At 51.3% G+C, this 22,308-nt stretch overlaps 6 protein-coding genes across 7 annotated transcripts; 3 read left to right on the forward strand and 3 right to left on the reverse strand.

Moving 5' to 3' along the window:
• Positions 1-416: 416 nt before the first annotated feature.
• Positions 417-1,217, forward strand: CKM354_000014100 (uncharacterized protein; the record flags this gene model as incomplete). The annotated part of the gene is made up of 3 exons (XM_044795224.1): positions 417-425; positions 542-926; positions 982-1,217. 3 exons carry the CDS (start codon positions 417-419, stop codon positions 1,215-1,217), a joined length of 630 nt encoding a protein of 209 aa, XP_044651159.1.
• A 6,457-nt stretch (positions 1,218-7,674) lies between these two features.
• Positions 7,675-9,340, forward strand: CKM354_000014200 (uncharacterized protein; the record flags this gene model as incomplete). Its single annotated transcript, XM_044795225.1, has 4 exons — positions 7,675-8,152; positions 8,207-8,252; positions 8,316-8,380; positions 8,433-9,340. The coding sequence occupies 4 exons, from the start codon at positions 7,675-7,677 to the stop codon at positions 9,338-9,340; spliced, it is 1,497 nt and encodes a 498-aa protein (XP_044651160.1).
• A 590-nt stretch (positions 9,341-9,930) lies between these two features.
• CKM354_000014300 (uncharacterized protein) lies at positions 9,931-14,504 on the reverse strand (the record flags this gene model as incomplete). 2 transcript variants are annotated; one of them, XM_044795226.1, is made up of 12 exons in its annotated part: positions 9,931-10,355; positions 10,411-10,591; positions 10,647-10,780; positions 10,828-11,131; positions 11,189-11,267; positions 11,324-11,944; positions 11,992-12,099; positions 12,150-12,753; positions 12,801-13,480; positions 13,536-13,665; positions 13,726-14,154; positions 14,213-14,504. In XM_044795226.1, 12 exons carry the CDS (start codon positions 14,502-14,504, stop codon positions 9,931-9,933), a joined length of 3,987 nt encoding a protein of 1,328 aa, XP_044651161.1. The 2 variants fall into 2 exon arrangements, with proteins under 2 accessions (XP_044651161.1, XP_044651162.1); XM_044795227.1 differs by having other exon boundaries at positions 13,536-14,154.
• A 1,600-nt stretch (positions 14,505-16,104) lies between these two features.
• Positions 16,105-18,060, reverse strand: CKM354_000014400 (uncharacterized protein; the record flags this gene model as incomplete). Its single annotated transcript, XM_044795228.1, has 3 exons — positions 16,105-16,400; positions 16,477-17,932; positions 18,019-18,060. 3 exons carry the CDS (start codon positions 18,058-18,060, stop codon positions 16,105-16,107), a joined length of 1,794 nt encoding a protein of 597 aa, XP_044651163.1.
• Positions 18,061-19,701: 1,641 nt separating this feature from the next.
• Positions 19,702-19,926, reverse strand: CKM354_000014500 (uncharacterized protein; the record flags this gene model as incomplete). The annotated part of the gene is made up of 1 exon (XM_044795229.1): positions 19,702-19,926. The coding sequence occupies one exon, from the start codon at positions 19,924-19,926 to the stop codon at positions 19,702-19,704; it is 225 nt and encodes a 74-aa protein (XP_044651164.1).
• Positions 19,927-21,372: 1,446 nt separating this feature from the next.
• CKM354_000014600 (uncharacterized protein) lies at positions 21,373-22,170 on the forward strand (the record flags this gene model as incomplete). The annotated part of the gene is made up of 1 exon (XM_044795230.1): positions 21,373-22,170. One exon carries the CDS (start codon positions 21,373-21,375, stop codon positions 22,168-22,170), a length of 798 nt encoding a protein of 265 aa, XP_044651165.1.
• Positions 22,171-22,308: the final 138 nt, after the last annotated feature.

The raw sequence follows: 22,308 nt of genomic DNA on the forward strand, positions 1-22,308 counted from the left end.
TGACTGAACAGACACGAAATAAATTTGATATCAAGCGGTTCTTCAGCATCACAAAATCTTACGAGAAGTTGCCAAACGAGGATCTGTCTGAGGATGAAGTCGAGAATGGCTCAAGTGAAGACAAGAATGCCACGAGTACGAATGCAACCCGCAGCCAAGTATGTGCCCCTCTGGCCATCTTGATACTCCTGGCAGTATCCCTTACCGCCGTTCTCTGGGCCTGGCCGACCATCAAGACTCTCACATCGACATTTGGCGTCCCAATCGATCGCTGCAGTAACGGCAAAATCCCAACAATCCGTCGTGAATGGCGGACTTTGACGCAACGAGAGCAATTCAACTATATTGCTGCCATTCAATGCTTACGGAATGCCCCATCACACTTCTTCCTTGACAGGAGAGATATCAGTCGATACATGGATTTCGTATACGCGCACTACGAGAACCTTTTTGGAATGCACCACGCTGCAGGATTTTGCCTTGGCATCGATGGCTACTAGCGGTATTTGAGCAGAGTCTGAGAGACGAATGCGAGTATCAGGGCTCGATGCCTTATTGGGATTGGAGTTTGGATTGGAGCAACCTGGGAAGATCACCAGTGTTTGATGAAACGTTTGGGTTTGGAGGTGATGGGAACCCGATGCGGGAATCTACGATGTTGAATGGGAGTTGCGTGACTACGGGGCCGTTTGCGAACATGATGGTCCCGAAGTTTCCAGAGGCGAGTCCTGGTGAGGAACATTGTTTGAGTAGGGAGTTTGGGTGGAAAAATGGTGCTGATGGAGATAAGCTGAGAAAAGATTTTTTGCGAGGTGTGTTGCAAGAGGCAACGTGTTGGAATTTCACGAGGGCGTTTGAGCGGGGGCCTCATGATACTATACATTGGTATATTGGTGGAGTTCTGCCTACCGTGTATTCACCGGCAGGTAAGCCAAGCACGCGTTTCAAAGTGTAGATTGTTTGTGCTAATTCTGCTGTTAGATCCCATCTTCTACCTCCACCATGGTCAAATCGATAGATTGTGGGCGATATGGCAGAAAGCTGGCCCCGGACACGGAACGGATTACACTGGTTATTATACACTGAGCACAGATGCACCCGCAAGAAAGGAAGATAATATTCCTTCCAAAGGTCTTGCGAGGAATGTGACGGTCGCTGAGATTTTAGATATCGAAGGCGATGTACTCTGCTACCAACATGATAGCTATAACGTCTAACAACCGATTCTTCCCATAAAATGCCGACTCTGTTGCTCGGAGACTGTTCAATTTTACCGTAGAGACAACAAGAGCACCACGCTCTCATTTCTTGGTCACGCATAAAGACAAATGTGACCCGTTGCCGAGTTGCTAGACAAGTTTGCCGGACTCATTGCCGGCTCATGCGAATTTGTTACTTTCACGAGATCAGCTGTTCGGCACGTGTGTTGGGCTACTTCGAATAACTTCGAAACAGACTCTTGAGCTGGCACGTCCTATTTTACAGCAGGCTGTCCAGGAACAGCACTGCCGTAGGAGAATATGAATCAACACCACAATGCTAAACTTCCTCTCTCTTGAAAAGCATGTTGTAATTTGCGACGCACGATGCCGCACGCAGCTGGAATGTGTCGGCATCAAGGCGATCGAGGTTCTTGCTAGAAAGTACTTTGCAGATCCAAGAGCGGGGTGTTGGTGCGATTGCAGTCTAAGGCTATGTACAGAGCCCACCGATTTTGCTTCCTCCCCATTGTCTTTTCGAATAGTAGTACAATGTCAATCTGTCCCTCCGCCCCCCGCAGAAGGTATCTATGAAGAACCTGGACGGCACTCCCAAAGCTTCATGGAGTGCACCGCCTTGCAACGAATATGATCGTTGGTCAAAGCAGATCGATTCATTCTCCAAGATAGAGGTATGCTATTGCTATCAGCTCAAGAACTCTTATGCCTTGTTGACAAGCATTCCATCGACATACCAATGACCAAATTCACGACTCATTCTTTCTTGACAGGATCCGGGAACAATAGAAGAGTGAAAGACGCTCCTACTTGTAGCAGACGACACAGCTAGGATCACGAGCACCCTCGCAACATGGTAATGTTCCTCTCGTGTCCAGATCTTTGACTACGAGGTTCTCGCCAGCCGGCATGGCGCAAACGAGGCCGAAGAGGGTCGTGGCGATGAAGAGAAACCTCATTTTTGGGCAGGAGAGACCGTGATCTGGTATGTCTGTCTGGGAAGGTGGTAGGTAGGTAAACAAGTCGAAGAGTCGGGAATGGGTAGCAAAGGACAAAAGCAGCTCTAATATATATATGTAAGTGCTTTGAGACATACGGGAACGTGAACTGAGTTGTGCTGGGGGTTGCTAGCAGACTCCTATCTCGGATCCCAAGACTAAGACTTTGTCTCGACGACGCAATGGCCGACGATAGCGCGAGATGCTGTGAACGTGGATTACTGATCTTTGCCGGACTAGCCTTCACGTTGAGGCTAGTGAAAATTGGCGTTGGGTCTGTCGGAGATTCGAGAGGCCAGAGTAGGAATGACACAAGCCGCTTGTGATCCCTTGGACCTAGGGTGGCACTGTGGCAGGAGTTGCGGTTGTCCGGCTCAGGCCGAATCGTTTGAGGCAATGACTGCAGCTAACTAACAATCGTTAACAGGTTGATCAAGTTGTTGATCGACCACCACTAGGGTGCACGTAGCAATTGATTGAGATCGGTTCGACTGTAGGTCTTGTAGAGACACACGCGTTCTAAACATTTAGCATGCCTAGAGAATACATTCAGAGGAAAGATCTTGAGTGAATGAGGTACACAAACTGCCTAGGCAGGCCGACTTTGCTTGGCGGCAGAGGAATCCACTTCAATTTATTGATAGGAGTTGGCCTGAATTGCAAACACTAGCCTTGGCAATCAGGTCAAAGGCCGTAGTCAATTACAATCGGACAACAGCGACCGTGAGGACAGAGTCCTCAAGGACCGAGCAGAATGTGGCGCGAAGCGGTCTGTTTAGTTAGGACGAATTACAGAGTCTTCTTATATGCTTATCTCGCACGGCAAGGGACAACTTTACACGACAGAAATGGCGTTCGGAGCAGAAATCGAGCTGATTTTCGACACCTCTATGAATGCTATGCACCGAGATCATTGAACATTCCTCCCCTTCTCTCGAGGAAAAAAATTGTTGAAATGACGATATGTAGCGCTATATAGCAGTCGCACGTCCAGCACGCTTGGATAGCTGTCCAAGTCGCGTGAAAAACATTGTGTTGCATAGCATTAGTCCTTTTCTTAGCAGCAACTTTAAACTGGAGTTGGAGGCTGGTTTCCAGTCTTTGCATAAGTCTCTAAAAGCAAATGAGTTCGGGCCCAAGTGATATCTTTGCGACATACCAGATCTCAGACCCCCGACGGCCTTCTATGCACTAATCTATTGATGGGGAGGGCCGGTGTAGCACGGAACGCAGCCATTAACGTGGATATAGTTGCCGTTCTTGTCCTGCGCACAACACGGCGGCGTTTCTCTCTTCTCCAGATCTTTGGCGATAATATTGTCCGTGGCTGGGATGGCGCAAACGAGGCCGATGAGAGTCGTGGTAGCGAGTAGAAGGAATCTCATTTTCGATGTGTTGAGTTTGGAGGTTTTATGCTGAATGGAGTCAGATCGAGAAAGTTGACGAAGAGGTGAGTCTGGGAGGTGAAGAATGCGGTATTACACGTCGCAAAAGATGGGTCTTTATATACAATCGTGCCGTGAATGAGTGTACAAAAACACGGTGTGCGGGAGACATGCATTCATTGCCACTAAGACTGCTCCTTTTCGGAAATGCCCAAATAGTCGATTGCACCTCATGATAGTAACAAATCAACGGGGATGCCGCGAGACACCGTGAACATGGTCAGTGACCCTTTCTAATATAGCCCTACGATAAATACAACACACAAGGGCTTTCTCTCAGCCCTTTTCACCCTTGTTTGGGCCAGTGCTGAGCATGAATTCGAAATGAGTATGATGGATGACGAACCATGAGCGTTCTATGTTACCGAGGAACGTTAATGTGAGACAAGTGCTGTCGAGCCTCGCCGCCAAATCAGTCGATCCTGCCAATGCAGTAAGACCACTTGATGATTTCAGGCACGGGAATCTCCAATGATGGCTGGTAATTACTACTGCGACATTCATTCGACAATCAAGGGCGACATAGAAAAGCTGAGTCGCCAAAGGGAAGAAAGAAGCAGCGGTACAGGTTCAAAATGGGGATTCCGAGCAAAGGTTGGCAGGCTTGTTGATACTCCAACGAATGCTTTGCATAAAGGGTGAGGATTGTCCTTCTCTTTCTCTGGAGACGATATCCAAACCAGAGGCAGGGGTTGGCTCTCCAAGGAACACGAGAGTGGTCGTTTCAATTGCATAGTCGTCTCTTTTGCAGCAAATCAGGCTAAATTTAGAGACTGGGCTCTGGTATTTGCGTTACTCTTCAATATTGCACGGGTCTGGAAGGAACTAGTCTCCTTCAACATACCAGTGAAGCACTCGAGGTTTTTCGAAGTACCAATCTTAGCGCTTGGGAGGGGGCCCGAAGCCGCACCACTCGCAGCCGCCGACATAAATCGGTTTACCGTTCTTGTCCGAGTCGCAACATACCGGCTCTCTCTTCTCCAGATGTTTGACCACATCTTTGTCTGCTGTTGACAAGGCGCAGACGAGGCTAAAGAAGGCGGTGGTAGCGAGCAATAGAAACTTCATCGTGGTTGAGTTGAATCGGATCGAGGAAGTTGATGCGTAGGTGAGGTCGAGGAACGAACGGAGTAGCAAAGGTCAAAGGTGTTTACATATATACAAGTCCGCATGCGAGGGGTTGAGGACATGGTCTACTAGAGAATACAAGCAGTCGCTGACCTCTGGAGTTGCACGGGAACTTCTGTCTAGGATTTTCAAATAGATGATCGTTACCTACCATCCCGGCACAACAACGAAGATGCCGCGACACACCGTGAACATGAGCCTATGAGCTCTCCAAACTTGCCTCCACTTCTGCGCTAGCACATCTGGTCGCACACTATATTCAAGGCTCGCTGAGTACACACAAGAACCCCATTTGCTATCTTATATTCACCGAGAACTGAGGATATAACAGTCCGAGAAGACGGACGTCATGTGGAGTACAGATACTAACAAGGCTCCTGCATGTTAAAGAGCATATCCCTTTTATGGTTCGACAGCGAGCTTGTGTTGGCTTGTTTGACGCAGTGACGGAGGTCGAGGCGAAGCAGATCCGCCATAGCTCCTCGCTATAGGGCCCAGAGAACATCTGCTCTGTGTCCCGAGACTTCGTAAAGGAAACAAAGCAGCTCATTGGAGGTTGCGCATTGCAGCCCTTGTAAGCCTGACCGGAGTCGCGGTATGCCATTGGAGCAGCAATGGATAGAAGGCAGTAATATCCTTGCAGCCCTGACGACTATCCTTCGCTCGATAGTGGAGCAAATCTGCAGAGTAGAAGCCCTATAGAAGCCCCATTGTAGGGCTAATTGTAGGGCTAACGCTTTGATACAGCCCGGACAACGTCATAGTCACCTCGGTGCACCGAGCGACGGAGCTTTTGACGCATAAGGATGAGTCCATGCAAGTCCCCAAACATTGCTGGCCGCGCAACATCACACTCTGTAACACAGAGAGGCTTTGACAACAGGCTCCTCCCAAGAAAGAGACCACGACGCTGAGCCTCCCCCAACATTCCATGGACGAGTGCGGTGAGAGATGCCTGTCTCCTACAGATCAGTGTCATCCGGGAGTACATTGTATGGACATGTCAATCTTGCATTCGACCTCGGAGAGTGCGTCTTGTAGCTGGATCCGAATGGCTCCAGATATCTCCGAACATCCGAGCGGGTCCCACGATTTTCAGCTCCAGGCCTGAGAGGGAGCAACGTCACTCCAGATCAGTCTTCACTCTACGTTCTTCGTAGCTACCAGGCGGGAACACTGTCTGGATCATCAGGCACCAAGGCAGAGGCAGACTGACAACCTTGAGGCCTAAGGCAAATCTACGAGGCCTCAGGCATACTCACATGAGCCTCATTGGCGTGGCTAGCCGGATAGCAGGGTTTTGACAGCAGTTTCGCCCATTGCCTCGCCAGGATATCGTCAGACACATGGGCAACGCAGAGGCAGCATTCCCACGAGCATCTAAGCGATGAAGCAGAACGACAGCCACAGCAAGTTTCAATTCCAGCAACCGTAGGATCTGGATGCAGGATGCCTTCTGCTCTGTCACTCGAGCAACGCCAATTCTGCATGGAAGGCTGTGGGGCATGGCCATCGTACAGGCATCCTTCTGATACGACCGGGCAATATTCGGAGATCGGTCCGTCGGTGAGGAGGAAAGTTCACAGGTTCAGCTTGAATGTCCACGGATGCCGTGTTGTTGTTTCTCATGTCGCAAGCTGCTGACGCTTCCTCGCTTCTCCGCGATTCTTCTGGTCTTCGATTGGACGTGTTCCGTGGAGACTGGCGGCGATGATCTATCCCGAATGATACCCAACGCCATACCAGACTCGTTTTGGAGAGCGCCGAGGGAGAAGATGTGACTTGTTCGTTGTGTGAAGAAGAAAGTGGAATTGCAATGGCGGGTCTGTCGGGAGTGGCCGTGCACGCGACATTCGCTCACGCCACTTCTCCTCGTCTCCCTCTCTGCCTTTTCCCCATCCACGACAAATACCGCCTTGTGAAACTGTTCATCGCCGTCCGACCTGGATTTCCTGGCCGATACGGCAAAGTGTCGTGCTTTTGGCCATTCTCAGGCAACGCCGAAGTCCTTGTGCCTTACGAACATGCCTCGACGCTCGCGTGCCGGGTACCAGGACCAGGCTGCATAAGTGCCCCAGCATCTCCGGGATGATACTAATTCCAACGCACCCAAGGTCCAGGATCCCATGCCCACTGTCTTGGTGAACATCGCTTCACGCGCTCACAATTGACAGGTTCCGCGCCTCGCTGGAGCACGGTATGAAGAGCTTACCCAATTTTTGCACAAGTCGTTTGTCGTCTATTGCAGATCCTGCTACTAGCCACTCCCAATGGGCCCATCGCAACGCTCCGGTCGGGTCTCCAGCACGTTACACAAATGCACCGCAGATCATTACTTCAAGGCCTGGCCTGGGTACTCATTCACAACTTCTCCATCGTTGTGGCATTCTCATGATGAGCCGCAAGTGGGCAATCGAACTGGAAGGTTCAGCCCAAACGAGCCGCCGACATGCTGCCATGATGCTTGATCAGGCGCTGTCAAATGTGTCGTTCGGTAGCTCATGCTGGCCGCAAGAGCTCAACCACTGCCCTTCGTCCAGGTGCATCCTCGTCAGACTTTTGCTACTGGTCAGAAAATCCTCCTCTCCAGCTCATATCCCTAGCACATTTAGCGCAAGCCACAGAGCTCTTGACCAGAAAACGCGTAGTGCTGAACCCGCCACTGTGGTACGCACAACTGTCCATGCGTCCGGGATGCATGCACATAAGATGTCCTCATCCATCCCTCTGGGAAGGAAGTCGCTGTACCTCGATCAACAAGGGCGAAAATTCCACATCATCTGATCTTTGTTCGCAGGCCGGCAATGATCAAACTTCGTATTAATCTTTTAATCTCTGCTTCACGCTCTTTTTAGGACATCGACCCCATCAATTCAATACACGACCATGGCGTCCGATGCCATACACGCGCCCAATGGAGCCAAGAGCCTCTCGCCACTCCCTCCGGTCATCCATCGAGGCCTGTCAGCCATCACCGCATTCGGTCTGCTGTCACTACTCTCGACCGCTATTCTGTTCATACATCTCGTCTATCGCCTGTTTCGCCGAGACAAGTCGACATTCCCCCGCTTTCACCAGTATCTGATCCTTCTCATCAACCTTCTCTTCGCCGACCTTCAGCAAGCTCTAGGGTTCGTCCTCAGCCTACAGTGGATTGCAGACAATGGCATCTTTGCGCTCACTCCGTCATGCTGGACTCAGGCGTGGTTCCTCAACTCTGGCGATGTCAGCAGTTGCGTCTTCACACTCGCAATGGCCTGCCACTTGTTCGGTGACATTATCTTCGACTACCGCTTGAGCCGCATACCTTTTCTCATCTCGATCGCCGGAGTCTGGGCATTTCCTCTCTTCCTCGCAACTATTGGTATGTGCCGGTCAGCTACTGCTGAGCTCGAATAAAGCTGACAATTACCCGCAGGCATAATAATGCATCCTCAAGATTTCTACATGCGCGCTGGGATGTGGTGAGTCCTTGCGACAGCTCGGCAATTTTGTCGTTCATTGATAACTGATCATCTGAGATGCAGGTGCTGGATTAACGAAGAATATATGCATGAACGTCTCTGGTTACACTATGTCTGGATCCTGTTCAGTGAGTGGTCTTCTAGTGTACATGTTTCTCTCTTTTCTGACTTCTGTCGCAGCCGAATTCGCTGTCGTCGGATTATACACGACAATGTTCGTCGTCCTACAGCGGAGAATCAAGGACTTCTTCTACGTCTCGTCACAACATCAGATGCGAGCAGAATCCGCTGCTCGCTCGGTCATCATCTACCCGGTGGTATATGTGATCTGCACGCTACCAGCAGTTGTTGCGCGGCTACGAATCATGACTGGACACAGCGTGGGCTATGCCGAACTCACTTTTGTGGGAGTCATGATGACAAGCAACGGCTGGCTGGATGTTCTTGTGTACGCGCTGACCCGTCAAAGCCTCGTCTTTGGTATGCAAGCACCCGAAGGCGAAGAAGAGAATGTCCATGGTCTTGACACGTTCACATCCTGGGATCCGTACCACCACGATGAGTTTCGGGATCAATTGACAGATCTTTCGCCTCCCATCAGCTATGGCAGCAAAGGACGCGAAATGGAACAGCAAGTATTCAACAGGAAGGACAGCATGACGGGATTACTTCCAGGAGATCCATTTGCGAAACAACCACCTGTTGTAAAGTACTACGACCAAGGACTTACGACTCCACAATCTGTGGTACGGATCACAAGGAGCGAAGGCGATCTGAGAAAACCTGGTATGCGATTCCCGCGAAGGCGTGATCCTAGCAGGAATGTTCGGACAGCAAGTCCGGAAGAAGAGAAGCAAGTGACGCTATTGCGGTCTTCAGCGGCTGCTGGCGAGGAGAGTAAGAATGGGAAATCTTCAGAGCAACGGCATGATTCTATACAAGCAGAAGAGGGCATTGATCCGGATGGCATTGGAATCGCGATTGATGGCATTGGAACTGCGACGGATGGCATTGGAATTGCGAGATGCGAGTCTCCGAGCACGGCTGGGAGTCAACATGTTGTAAAAGACCCAGCGGAAAGGACATGAATTGTACAGATGAATCAGGTACTGTAGATAGACTTGTGATACCCCAGTGGGAAGGTTTTGTTTTTGCTTTCAGCTTCCAGTTTCGAGTGGTGTGACCATTTTCTTGAATCGATAGTCTTTCTGGCTGCACGTGGTGGCCACGCTACGAAGAAGTCATGCCATCCGCTTTCGGCCTGTCGCCTAAGGTGAAACATACCGTGCAGTGGATGAGGTGAGATACGCAAGGGACCATCTTCTCCCCCTTGCTGATGATGATTAGCCCTATGCAGGCACCGTGGTCTTCGCGATCGTCACTAATGCCTTGCTTGGCGAACGTCGGATCGGGATGCTGTCTGTGTGGAAGTGCCTGGTTGGTGGTGTCCGGGGAATATTAGCCGCTTTGTGATTATAGACTACACGTGCTTGGCATGCGGAACAGCATCTGGGGAGATACGGACGGCAAATGAAAGTATGTTACAAGACTCCAATCAAAAAGCAGAAGCATGCACATAGTACTACGACGCGGCTACATGATTGTCCTCGCTTCTCGCAGTCTTCAAAATTCAAGATTTGCTGAGGCGATGTACTTCGATAAAAGAGTGCGCCGCTCGCTACTGCTCTAACAGAGACCTCTTGAGCGTTTGTGTCATCTGCTCCTCGTATTCCGCTGTCGTGGTCCGTAGCAAAGGCGGCGCAGAGCGACTTGCTTCAATGGCCTTGATCAAATCCTCGTCCACTAACGACTCATTTCTGTCTTCATCAGTGGCGCTTTGCGTTGCACCAGGAGTCGCTTGGTCTGTTGACCTGCGTGGGCTGATGCTGGAGCGGGACGATGTGGATATTTTGCTCAATCTGTTCGGCAACAGCTTGCTGGACCAGCCGGATTGTGGGGTGCGACCATTGCCTTCATCCTTCGACTCAGACAGCGTGGGAAGTTTCTGCGGCGTGTCCGTGGTGATTTTGAGCGCTGGGGTTGGCCTTGGTCGTCTTTTGCTCGGATCATGCGCAACGTTAGATGGGGTCCGAAACACGGTTCCTGCAAGCTGTGTTAGTCTAGGGGCCTGAAGAAGGTGAGTTGACTCCAAACCAACCATTGTCCTCCGCCATCAGGTTGCGCGGGAAACCGCTGATTGGAAACTCTTCCTCGCGACCGCAGTTTGTTCGTAGTTGCATTGCAATGGTCGTACTTGACATCTGGTTGCTGATTGGTATCTCGATAGGGCGGAATTCGAATATTCCTTCCTTGATTATGCTCTGAACTTCGATCGCAAACTACTGAATCCTTAGCAGGGCATTCGCAACGGATCATGAACACGGCGCATCGTACTGATTGTTTTGCTTGGGGGAACTGTTGATGAGAAACAGTGACGTGCGGGCGGAATCTGTCTCGACACTGATGACCGAGCCATTGACGCATACTTCGCACGTTGTTATGGTCTTCGAACTTGCAATGTATGCGCCCTGACGGTACGGTCAGTCATAATTTCATGGATCTCAAAAGTTCATACCTCGACAAATTTTTGCCCCTTGCCCAGCTTTGATTTGTTCTGTGACAAAGTAGAAGGAAGAGGCGATGAGCTGGAGCGCAACAATTTCAGCACTGAACTGGAATTCCGGCGCTCGAAGCTTGTCTTTGACCAGCTCATGTAGGCGGGAGACATCTCTTTTTGCATCAAGGGGTGGCGGGTCTTCTCCAAGCTCAGGATTGAGTCGCGTGTAACGCTGCGCATCGGTCGTAGGATCGAGATCGAGTGATCTCACAAATGACTCCCAAGCATTTTCTGCATCAAGAATGTTTTCAAATCGCTTGTACTGGTGTCGACCCATCAGCCCACACACACAGAATCAAAAACTGTTGCTGAGACGTACGACTGCTCGGAACATGTTGAACAACCCGCCTCTACGGCCTTTTGTCGCATTCTTGATCCTTTCCGTGTGATCGAACGACCTGTGTCGAGGAAAAGTCAGTCACGCATTGCTCCAGTTGGAAGTATGGCTACGAACCCTCTTGGATGATCGGCATCATAATCCCCAGCTCGTGACCTGCCCGTGCCAACCGAGAGAAGTAAGTCTGGATGACTCTTTGCTGTGTCTGGCCAGATGAGTTTACGCTCGTCGTTGGCCAACTGTGCAGGGTTATTGTTGTAAAGCGCGCCATCCAGGTAGGTGCAACTTGTCGGCTCATGGAAGTACTCCCTGAAATAATCGGGCGCCGCTGAGGTCGCCGCCGCTGCTTCGTATACCTTCAAGCCAAGCTCAGGCATATCAGATCTTACAAAATCGTAGAGGGAGCCGGCAGAGCTTTGTCGTCCGTAGTTGGTAAATATCAGCGCTTTGTCACCCAATCCGGATGTCGCCGTTACGGCCACCTTGATCGGAAACACTGAAGCATTGTCCTTGTCCCCAAAGAGTGGCTGGTCGCCCAAACTCTTCTGAAGTGCCCCCCGCAGCGGCTTAGTCTTGTACTTACTGCCGTGTGACAGCGTGGTCAACTGCTCTAGGCCAACGAAGCCTGCGAACTCTCGCTCAGTGAAGGCTTGGTCGCACAATTTCAAGAAAATTCCAGTGCACGCATTCACGGACCCCTGCTTGACCCCAAGTCCTAATGCGATGATACCTCCAGTACTACAACATGTCAGTTCTTGCTGCGGCTCAGAAATTCGAGCTCTCACCTTGTTCCAACGATTAGATCGAAGAAGGCTTGTATCTGGAAACCGCATCCAAGTGTGTTTTCGATGAGACCAAGTACTGCGAGCTCGATGATTCCTCTGATGCCGCCTCTGCACTTGGCAATTAACCAGGGATTTCACGGAGCATGGAGTATACGTACCCATCAAGGCACAATACACGAGTGCCGGCGTGTTCCGGCTTGAAGTTGATCCTGTGGTCTGTAATAAATGGCCGGTCGTGATGCAACGGACAGACAGATAGGAGCCGAATATGGGGCCTGACTTCTTTGCCATACGCGCGGCTGCACGCAGAGCAAAGTACATGACCGCAAGGCAATGTGTACTCAGGTATCGCCATCAGGCAGGAAAAACAGGTCGTGTGACTGACGAAGTGCTCTGCGCCTTGAACCTGATTGAACGCCTTGTTGAGATGCCGTTGGTGAAAGTTCAGGATCGCCGTCGCATCCAGATCTTCATGTGGGCTCTGCGATTGTCGAAGTGCATCCTGAAGGGCCATAAGCTGGAAATAGACGTCACCAAGCCAACCCTGATCAGCAGTAGAAGCAGCGAGGTCGGTTTCATAGAGACCTTTTCCAATAATTGTTCCTTTCGAGTCCTGATGACCTTTGCTCGTGTGGCCGACCCTGACATTGACGCACCTGGTATCTTTGTACTTCCACGAACAAGGCAAATATTTCTGACAAAATTCCTCGAACGCATCCTTCAGGTATTCCTTGTACGAATCGAAGTGATCTTCAATACTTCCTTTGCAACATCAGCGTCGTGAGGAATAGAGTGAGTCTCACACAAACCTTGTCTATGCTTGATACAATCAAAGAAGATGTAGGACGAGACAATCTTTGCTAAATGTTCAAACAGCCAGACACCACCTTGGTCGGGAAAATGGCGCTGAAGGGCGCGAGGGAGCTGGAGAATATGTCCCGTAAAGTCCTCCGGCAAAGGATTGTTGAGCAGAGAAACTTTCACGAAGTTGAATGGCAGATCCCAATCCATCGAAGCGAAGTGGTCGAAAGCGGCCTGTAGGTACATGTTCAAGTCCTCGTCGTTTAACAGTCTTCGCTGTCGTCTCCTCTCTTCACGGGACTTTCGACATTGCGCATCAATCGTATCCTGGAGGATGGCAATCTGCTTTTCCATGCGATTATACCGGCCCTTTTTGGGAATGCGGACTACGGTGAAGGAGGCGTAATACATTCCAATAAGATCCTTCACCGAGTCGATCTTAACGCCAGGTGTATATTTCCATTTTTCCTTGTGCGCCTGAAGTTCATGGGCATTTGTGAACACCTTATCGATTTGACCCAGAAGATTGTCCGTGGCTGCTTCCGTCTTCCATTCACTCTCATGGATGGCAAGATCCGAAGCATTGAGGGCAATGATAGCATGCGGAAGAGTCGGCTGGTTGACCGAGTTTTCGAGCGACGAAGCGGCCCAGTCGAGCAATTTGATGAGCACTTGAGCTTCAAAAGTCCTACTCAAAAGGTACGTCAGCTTCAGGAAGTCACATTGGACGGAAGCACACCGACCGTGGTTTGTCCAACACGAAAACGACAACGTCAGAAAAGGTGTAAAGCAGGCGCGGGTAGAGTATCGTTACTGCATGTTCGCGCATCCTCAGCTTCTCAGTCGTCGCCCAAATCAGCGGCCGGATCCGACCTTGGAAAGGCCCACGTGATAGCTGTGTTATTAGGGTCGCGTGAATTGTATCAGCACTACCTCTGCGTGCTCTGTTCCCCAGGATCTCAGGGGCTCTCGCTTGCTTTGCTATCGGATCGCCTTCGCCTCCATTGAGCCCTTCGCAATCCACGTATAGATGAGGAAAGTCCTGATGATAAGTCGCTGGCCCAGCATACAGGTGGACATCTCCGGAAGTGGCAACTGTGTCGTCCCTTACTGAGCCTACCACTGGCGACGGAAAGTGGATGTCAGGCATGTCGTTTACGGTTTTCATAGCTTGACGGCCGATAAGAATTTTGATCAAGGTGCTCTTTCCCGCAGCAGTTTCTCCAACGAAGGAGATCAGTTGCGGGTATTTTGGTGGCCTTCTTTTGCCAGGGGGCGTGGTGGACGGGCTGTTGGCCATCAATGTTGCATATGTGCCCCAGTCCTTGAATTTGTGTCCCTCATGTTGATCTCTCGTCACCTCTGCCCAAGTCAGCCAGTCATTTCACGCTTTCAAAAGGTTGTGTGAAGTATTGCTGACCGAACCACAAGGAGTTTACATCATTCCGGTGTAGCTTGAGTGACTCTTCTCTTGACCGTCGCGCCGAGAATACGTCGTTATAGAATTGATACAGGCCTTGATCGATCTTTTCGTGGGGTATGCGATCGCTGGTGTAAATGAGGTCCTCGTGCGGTCCCTGAAGCTCCCAACAACGATCGCAGTATGATCGCCCGCAGTTTTCACAAAACCAGGCGTCGGGGCTTAGACATTTGTGGTTGCCAAATCCAGCACACTGTCTCCACATCCAAGTGCCTTGCAAGGGAGAAGTCATTGTCTGTGAAAGAAACTAGTCAGGCTACCAGATATTGCGAAGGTGTGCGAGAGCAGGTCGGTCTATACGGACGGTGATCCTCGAACTCCTTGCTATAGATGGGAGGGCGGCCTCTGGATCCTGCATGAGATTCTGCGCACCAGATGCAACGCAGCCTTCCGTGGCAGACGCATATACGCCCCTCTGTCGCATTCAGCTCCTGGCGCATTCAGCTCCTGGCGCATTCGTGGCTTGCATTCAGGACTGATTTGCGCCGCAGTTTGGAGTAAGACCAACATGTGCGAATGCAAGGCTGAAGCACCTCGCTTACTTGAGTGCAATACTGTGGGATGTTGTTTGTCTACAACCTGATGAGGCTCGAGAGCAGCTGCAAGCTCACCGTAGCCGGAAGAGAAGCCAAGGAGGCGAGGTTGAGTGTTTCGAAGCCGTTGTTTGGGGACTTCCTGCTGCCATCGACCTCCGTCGGAGACGTGACTTCTCTCTCCACGTTTCTACATTCCGAACATGAGAATGAACATAAGGCTCTCCGTCGACAGCAATGTCGATTCCGAGTGCGATTGCCCACCCCATGGGGTGGCACAGAGCCCCGCCTATGCGTCTCAGCTCAAGCTTGGGCGGCAGCCACCATCCGAATATACGACACCATACCATCAAGGCGCAGTACGCCACATGCGAGTGACTAGAATGCGCTGCTCTGCACTCCGATGGGATTGAAGCGAGGTTAACTCTCTGACGGTGATCTCGGATCGCATGTATCGTGTGGCTCGCTTCTTCCCGATCGGTCACTGAGATATTCAGCTCTGCATGCGTAGCAGTGCAACGGCAGCGACCTCGTTCGTGAATGCTCTGTGTGATGGTAACGTTACTGTTGGCCAGATGCACGTTGAGACTGTGCAAATGACTTCAAGCTGTTCACGGCGTCAGCAAGCCCATCAGCAAGCTGTCGTGTCTGCCTTCGTGGGAGTATGCATTACAGCTACGCCACCACGGATAAGAACTAATATTGGGCAAGATGGCGCACATTTCAGTTTGCCAGTCCAGCTCCTCGCGCGTGATCTTTCGACGATCATGCGGTACTTTAGTACCCGAGCCTTGTTGCGATCCACAGGACGAGAGCAGCGTACCTGCTGCGGCCAGATGATTCAGCATCCGGGCGCAGGACGGCAAGTCGATCTATGATTCCGAGACACTGCATCTCGACCAATTGCTTTCAGACCAGAAGTCTTGTTCACTGCAGCGGTGGCCCAAGCTTCCTCGTCGTCTTCTGCGGCGACTGTGTTGGCTGAGTATTCGCCGCTCGATGTGGCCGATCAGAATGCGGAACGGATGAGTGACCTAGAAGCTTGTGTCAGGCCGTTGATTGCCATGACTTTGCGCTTGCGTATTCGAAAAGGTCCTTGGCATCGTCCAGCCGGAATGCCGTCTCCGTAGACGGCTCATACATTTTGGTCAATCTACCGCTTCGAGTCAATACAGACAGCACGTGGTGAGTAGGGATGGAAAGTAATATCGATAACACCTGGATTCACGCTGGTCAACATTGGGTACAGGGTAGCGAGCAAGGTTGGGTTGTTCTTGCTTTGTGTCATCCCATCCTTCCCTACCCCACAAGCGTGGCTTCAGGGCCAGGATATTTTCCCTCGGGCCCATCTAGATGTGCATCCAACACCGCGCATACGCCACTCTGCACAGCTGCCACGGCCTCGGGAAGGAGCTTCTTGAGCTGTTCTGCGTTGCCGGCCACACCGGCCCATGCTTTGTGCCCCGAAGCAGCCTTGGCAATGCCAGAGTAGTCGGGAGTCGGGGCGAATGAGATGTTCAGTGCTTTGTTGTCAACTTTCGACCCTTCACCTTCGGGATGGACGAGAAGCATGCTCTTGCGTGGTGCGTTCCAGCCTGTGAAAAGAGAATCGTTAGCAAATAAGCACTTTCTGGGAGCTCTACCAAGTCTGGTACAATGAAGCTCACTTACCTTGGTTGTTCAGCACGATCGTCAGGACTGGAATGTTGTACCGCTGTGCAATCCAATATACAGACCCAGGAACCGAGAACAGATACGTCCCATCACCCACGATCTGACAAACGAATTTGCCCTTATTCGTCCCGCCATTCTCGAAATCTGTTGCGAGCTTAATCCCGAGGGCTCCACCACCACTCCATCCTAGTCCGCCGCCTCCACAATTGATCCACGAGTTTGGTAAAGTCGCTTGAATTTGGTCATTTACGAACGCTGCATTTGTCACAGCTTCCACAGCCCATATTGTGTCTGGCGGACAAGCATCGCGAACTTGTCGAATCAGGTAAGGACATCCGAAGTGGCCTTCTTCTGATAAGACAGCTTGCGCTGCGATTGTGTCTAGTCTTGCTTGATGTGATGCTTTTCGTGCTTCTGCCAGTTCTGAGAACCGAGGTGATGAGACTTTCTCCTTCATGCTGTAGTTGATGTAGGCTGTTATTTGTGTTAGGGCTGTCTCGGCGTCGACTCGATATCGGGCGATAGCATTGATGTAAAAGACTGGCATTTGCTGTTTCAGTGTGTCGACATCGATGTGGAAGATTTTGGCGTCATCTCGAGGTCTGCATTGGGTTGGGATCCAGGGAACGTCCACGTCCAGTAGAACAATGACATCTGCTGTTTTGATGCTTTCGTCGACGCCATATCGCAACCCAAGCCATGCGGGATGGTTCGCTGGGAAACACATATCGCTTCCACCGGTGTCCAGTACTCGCAACCCCTTGACTGTGTCCGCCAATGCGACCAAGGCTTCCACAGCTCCCGGATTTCTTCCACTGTATCCTGTGATGACCAATGGCTCTTTTGCTCCCACCAATGCCTCGCTCACGGCCCTCAATTGCTTCGTACTCAGCCCTCCCAGTTCCACTGGTGTCCAATGTTTCTGATCAAGCGTATAAGGCTCAATCTCCTCTTCCATCGCCTCTCGCGCGCCATACAGGTACACCGGGCCCCTCGGCTCACTGACTGCAAAGCTCAACGCCCTGTTCACCAGCTCTTTCACGTTCTTCCCGCGTTTGATTTCCCCTGTGTATCGACAATACTGGCTCACAATTTGCTTCTGATCAGGCACATCCTGAATCCAGTGGATGTACTCTGTCCTCGACCCTCTGTACTCTCCATTCAAAGTATACGGGCTCAGACCCGCGAATATGAGAACTGGTGCTCTTCCGCACGAGGCGTTGTGAACTGCAGCCCCGAGGCCCTGGGTACCAACATCGACGTGCACGATGACGCATTGGGGTTTGTTGGTAAGGCGAGCATAGCCATCGGCCATAGAGAGGGCAACCATCTCGTTCGGACAGGTGATGATACGGGGAAATTGCGCCTTCTTTTCATTCTGACCTTTGACGATGGCTTCGATTATGGAAGGGTGGTCGCTGCCGAGATTGACGAAGACGTGGGTTATGCCGGCCTGGAGAGGAAGCGTGGTTAGTAAGATGTGATCTCCTGTCGTGAAACTGTCTTGAGGGTAAGCATGACGAAGAGTAGCTTACTTACCTCCCATAGTGCCTCGAAGAAGGCGAATGATGCTGTGTACATGTTTGCAGATCTGTTGTACAATCTTTCTCTAGGTGAAACAAATGCGCGCAGAGAGGTTTCGAGTAATCAGAGTAAGGAGAAGACCATGGCTCAGGACTTACACACGAAGGTGCAGTCTGGGGCAGCTGTCATTCATACTGCCGATGCAATGGCCGACGTCGCCAATGCCCCGCAAGAGCTCAGCGATCCCTCCACGTTGTCATGTTGCCGCCACTACCCGTGAGGAATGATCGGTGGCAGATCATCGTCGACAGCTGCAAGACATCGACAACTGGGAATGGGCTTTCATGAGGAGTCTCCTGAAGGCAGATACCGCGATGGTGGAGGGTGTGGCACTTGGAGGAAGAGGTATCGTTACAGAGAGATCCGGTTCGAGGTTTGCCGTGCCTAAGCACAATATGATTGGCTGGAATTGAGCGGGCGCTAGCGGATGGCTTCCGTCCATCGCTACTGGCTCGACAACGGTTTCCTGCTTCTTTGCGTACACTGCGACACACTCAAACGTTACAGAAATCAAGCACAGCGCCTCCACAGCAGATGGGCGAACCGAGTACATGCATACGGCTCGAGCGTTCTTCATGATACGACATGTCCACTGCAGCCGAAGGATTGCACAGCCCAATTGCTTAGACTGACGCGTCTGGTCAGACTGACGCCTCAGCTTAGGCGTCCGGGTTCCACAGCGCAGGACAAGTTTTCAGCTGGGTGATGCAGTGCCCATCAGCTTATGGACCGCAGCCAGGCTGACCCTCGGCCGATGAGGTCTTTTGCACCAGTCCCATGGACTCGTTGTAAGGCTGGGCAGTCCCAGGCGGATCGTACAATTGCTTCTCTCACGCCTGGCTGCTAGCGGGTTTTGCCTCGTAACACTGTATAACCGCCTGACGCGGCATCACTCATTCCGTGCGTCTACTTATGCGCGTCGTGTGAGCTGCCGGCACACGAGGTTTGTTTGCTCGGCTGAGAACAACGGCCCTGCCAGAGGATCATTCCCCTCGCGGCGGGCAATGATCAGATGGAGATTTATTTTTGCTCCGCCGGTAAGACGCGGGCAGTGCTTTGCGTACAGTCCGCACAATGAACTCCACTTGTGCACCGAGTTTTCAGCTCGCTGAATGGTGTGTCGCCTTATATACAGGCAGATGACAACACCACGAACAGCACAGATCACAACACCTTCGAACTACGTTCTTCCTACATCATGCGCTACTTATACATCGCAGCATTCGTCGCTGGAATTCAGAGCTTGGGCGTTCGGGCAGACTTTATCATCGCCAACACGACATCATGTTACGGCGCATTCCCGATGAACGCCTGCAAAGACGGTGTTCAGGTCATCACTGAAGGCACCGATTTCAACACCTCTTTCTCCTGTGACAAGTTGTGGCATGCACAGGATCATTCATATGTCAAAAAGCACAGTGCTTCCTCGATCTCGACAAACTTCACTTCGACTGGCAATGTCTGCGACGGCGAGCCACTTTTCTTCTCGCGAAACTATACAACCAACAGTGTCAACGGCACGTTTGACATTTACAAGGGCAGGGATGATTCGGGAGACCGCATTGGTCAATGCGAATACATGGAGGCAAAGATGTATGAGAGCAAGCGAAGATGCTCACAGCTACTGGGCACGATGTTCTATATTGCGGAGTACAGGTGCAATACTACCGCATGTGGAGGCGACAGCTCGACCACATCTTCGACGTCCACAACTTCTGCATCCCTCACAACGTCTTCCTCCTTGACAGCCTCCTCCTCGGCGACTTCTTCATCAACGACATCCTCTTCTGCAATAATATCATTTTCTTCTCCAAGTGCTGCTTCGACTAGTGGATTCTCAACAACGACGAGGTCATGAATCATTGCCCTGGTCGCACTCGCGTGATCAATTTGGATCAGCCTTGTAGAAGAATGTCATCTGGAACTTTCTCGGCATACGGCATTTATACTCAGGCAGATCTGCTGCGGTTAAGCGATGACAGGATTTATTGCTTGCAGACAGGTCAAAGTACGCGAAAGCGAGGCAGGCCAATTAGACTGAGCTGAGAAAGCGATCTCAACGCACCTGGAATGTTCGCGGGGACTAGTGGGACGTTATCCAAACTTTGACGGCAACGGACCACGATCTACAACTGTTTTACCAGCGCAGTGGTACCTGGTAATATATCATGCTGGTGGGACATTGCATCGCACTGCACTGCACGACAAAAATGCCTCATGTATGACAGGGACGAATGTGACAGTCTGGACTTGTTCTCCAGCATGCCCACCTGGTCCATGCCACCCTAGAGAAGCCACGATAAGTCATGGAACATCTTTGCATGAGAAGTGTCGCATGTGGAACACAGTTATGATCGAGCCTTGCTACAGGCACTCATTGGGCACGATTATTGCAGACCGCAAGCTTTGCAATCAGCAGCCATTGCTCGGTCAATGGGAGACTTGGTATCGATAACAAGCCGTGCGTCTGCGCTGACTCGTGACCACCGGGCCAAGGGCGATTTGGTCTCTGCACAGTCGAGCTTCACGCCTTACCACCTGGCCTTAGCCAAGCGACAACAAGCAATTGGCAGCCGTTGACTGTTGAATCATGATACTTCTCGACATCTAGCGTAGCAGAGTGTTTCCGCTGCGTGCCTTGGCAGCAACCTTACACACCATACAGGCAAGCATTGATGTGTTGATATCGCGATCGCATCTGCTTGAACGTCACACTACTTCTGCACCATCTCGAGACACAATTTCCAAATTCGACGAGATGGCATACTGGCATGGTTTCGCTGTCTCATGCAGACTGACCGGCACTTCGGGTTCCGAGACCTAACTCATCAACAAGGCGGCGCATTAAGCTTCTCGCCACTCCCTGTCTGCCATGAAGTTGGTTGTTAGTGATAACAGCTAGCGATGTCACAGTTGATTGGGATGACGAGTGCATACACTAGGGGCATACTAGTTCCTTCAGTGCTTGACTTCAAGCCGAACATGCTATCCTTGCCGAGCCCGGCCTATCACAGTGCCACTTGACTCTGGTCTGGTTCCGGATTGGGTTACCAAACGACTCAACTCAGCTCTCGGACGACACCATCGCCAGAGTGTCGGGTTCTCGATCACCATGGAGAACGCCGCAGAGATTGCACGTGGAAGGCTTCATAAGCTCCGACCGCCGATACTCTACTCGCTGCTACCCTGAGAAGCGCTCATAGTAGGCTATGGCGTAGCCGCTTTGGGACGAGCCGCCTTTTAGTCTATACCATAAGACTACCACCAACGAACGCCTAGTCAACCAAGGCGCAAGAAACCTCTTGCGAAATGTCGAAGGGAGTCTGTCTGGTCATCGGCGGCACTGGAGGTATTGGACAAGCTATCGCAGAACATCTTGCGCAACGAAATTACACTGTCATCGTCGCAGCTCGCAACATTAGCAAAGGCAACGAAATTGTCGAAAGAATCAAGTCAGCCGAGGGAAAAGCGAGTTTCTTACCTTGCGACTTGTCAAATGAATTCTCGATCCGCGAACTACACGCCGAAGTCTTTCTGTTGCATGGACGCGTCGATGTTGCGATCAACGCGGCTGGAATATCAATGCCATCTGGCAAAATTGCAGATGCTCCGGTCGCTACATTTCAAGCGATTATGGATATCAACGTTACGGCAGTCTTCATTTCAATGCAGGAACAACTTCGCATCATGCTGGGCCAAACACCGCGGAAGGGTCATATCATCAATATTGCTTCGATATGGGGCTCGGCTGGGTTACCATTCAATGCCAACTTTTGTGCCTCCAAGCATGCCCTTATCGGGCTCACTAAGACTGCTGCGTTGGAATACGCTTCGGAAGATATCTCTGTCTGCGCGGTCGCACCAGGCGCCATTCCTACGGGCATGACGGAGAAGTGTCACAGGCAAGGCGCAAAGCTTGGGCGTGAGTGGGGCAAGGTTGTAGAAGACATGCCCAAGCAGTATCCGGTGGGACGATATGGGTCGCCCGAGGACGTCGCAAAGGCGGTCGCGTACCTCATAGAAAGCGACTGGAGTACGGGAACGATACTGACCATAGACGGAGGGTGGAGTGCTGGATCGAGTCTGCTTCACGCGACGGGCACGTAAAATTGGATCGGTTTTGGTCATCCCACTGGCGACGCGCCTCCGGCTTTTGGGCAAAGAGAGAAAATCGCAGTCGATGCTTCGTTTCCATCACCAGAGTTCCAGTCTTCCAGTCAAATCCCACGTTGGCGCTTGCGGTTC

Source organism: Cercospora kikuchii (assembly GCF_019650295.1).
Source record: "Cercospora kikuchii DNA, contig_00001, whole genome shotgun sequence".
Taxonomy (NCBI): domain Eukaryota; kingdom Fungi; phylum Ascomycota; class Dothideomycetes; order Mycosphaerellales; family Mycosphaerellaceae; genus Cercospora; species Cercospora kikuchii.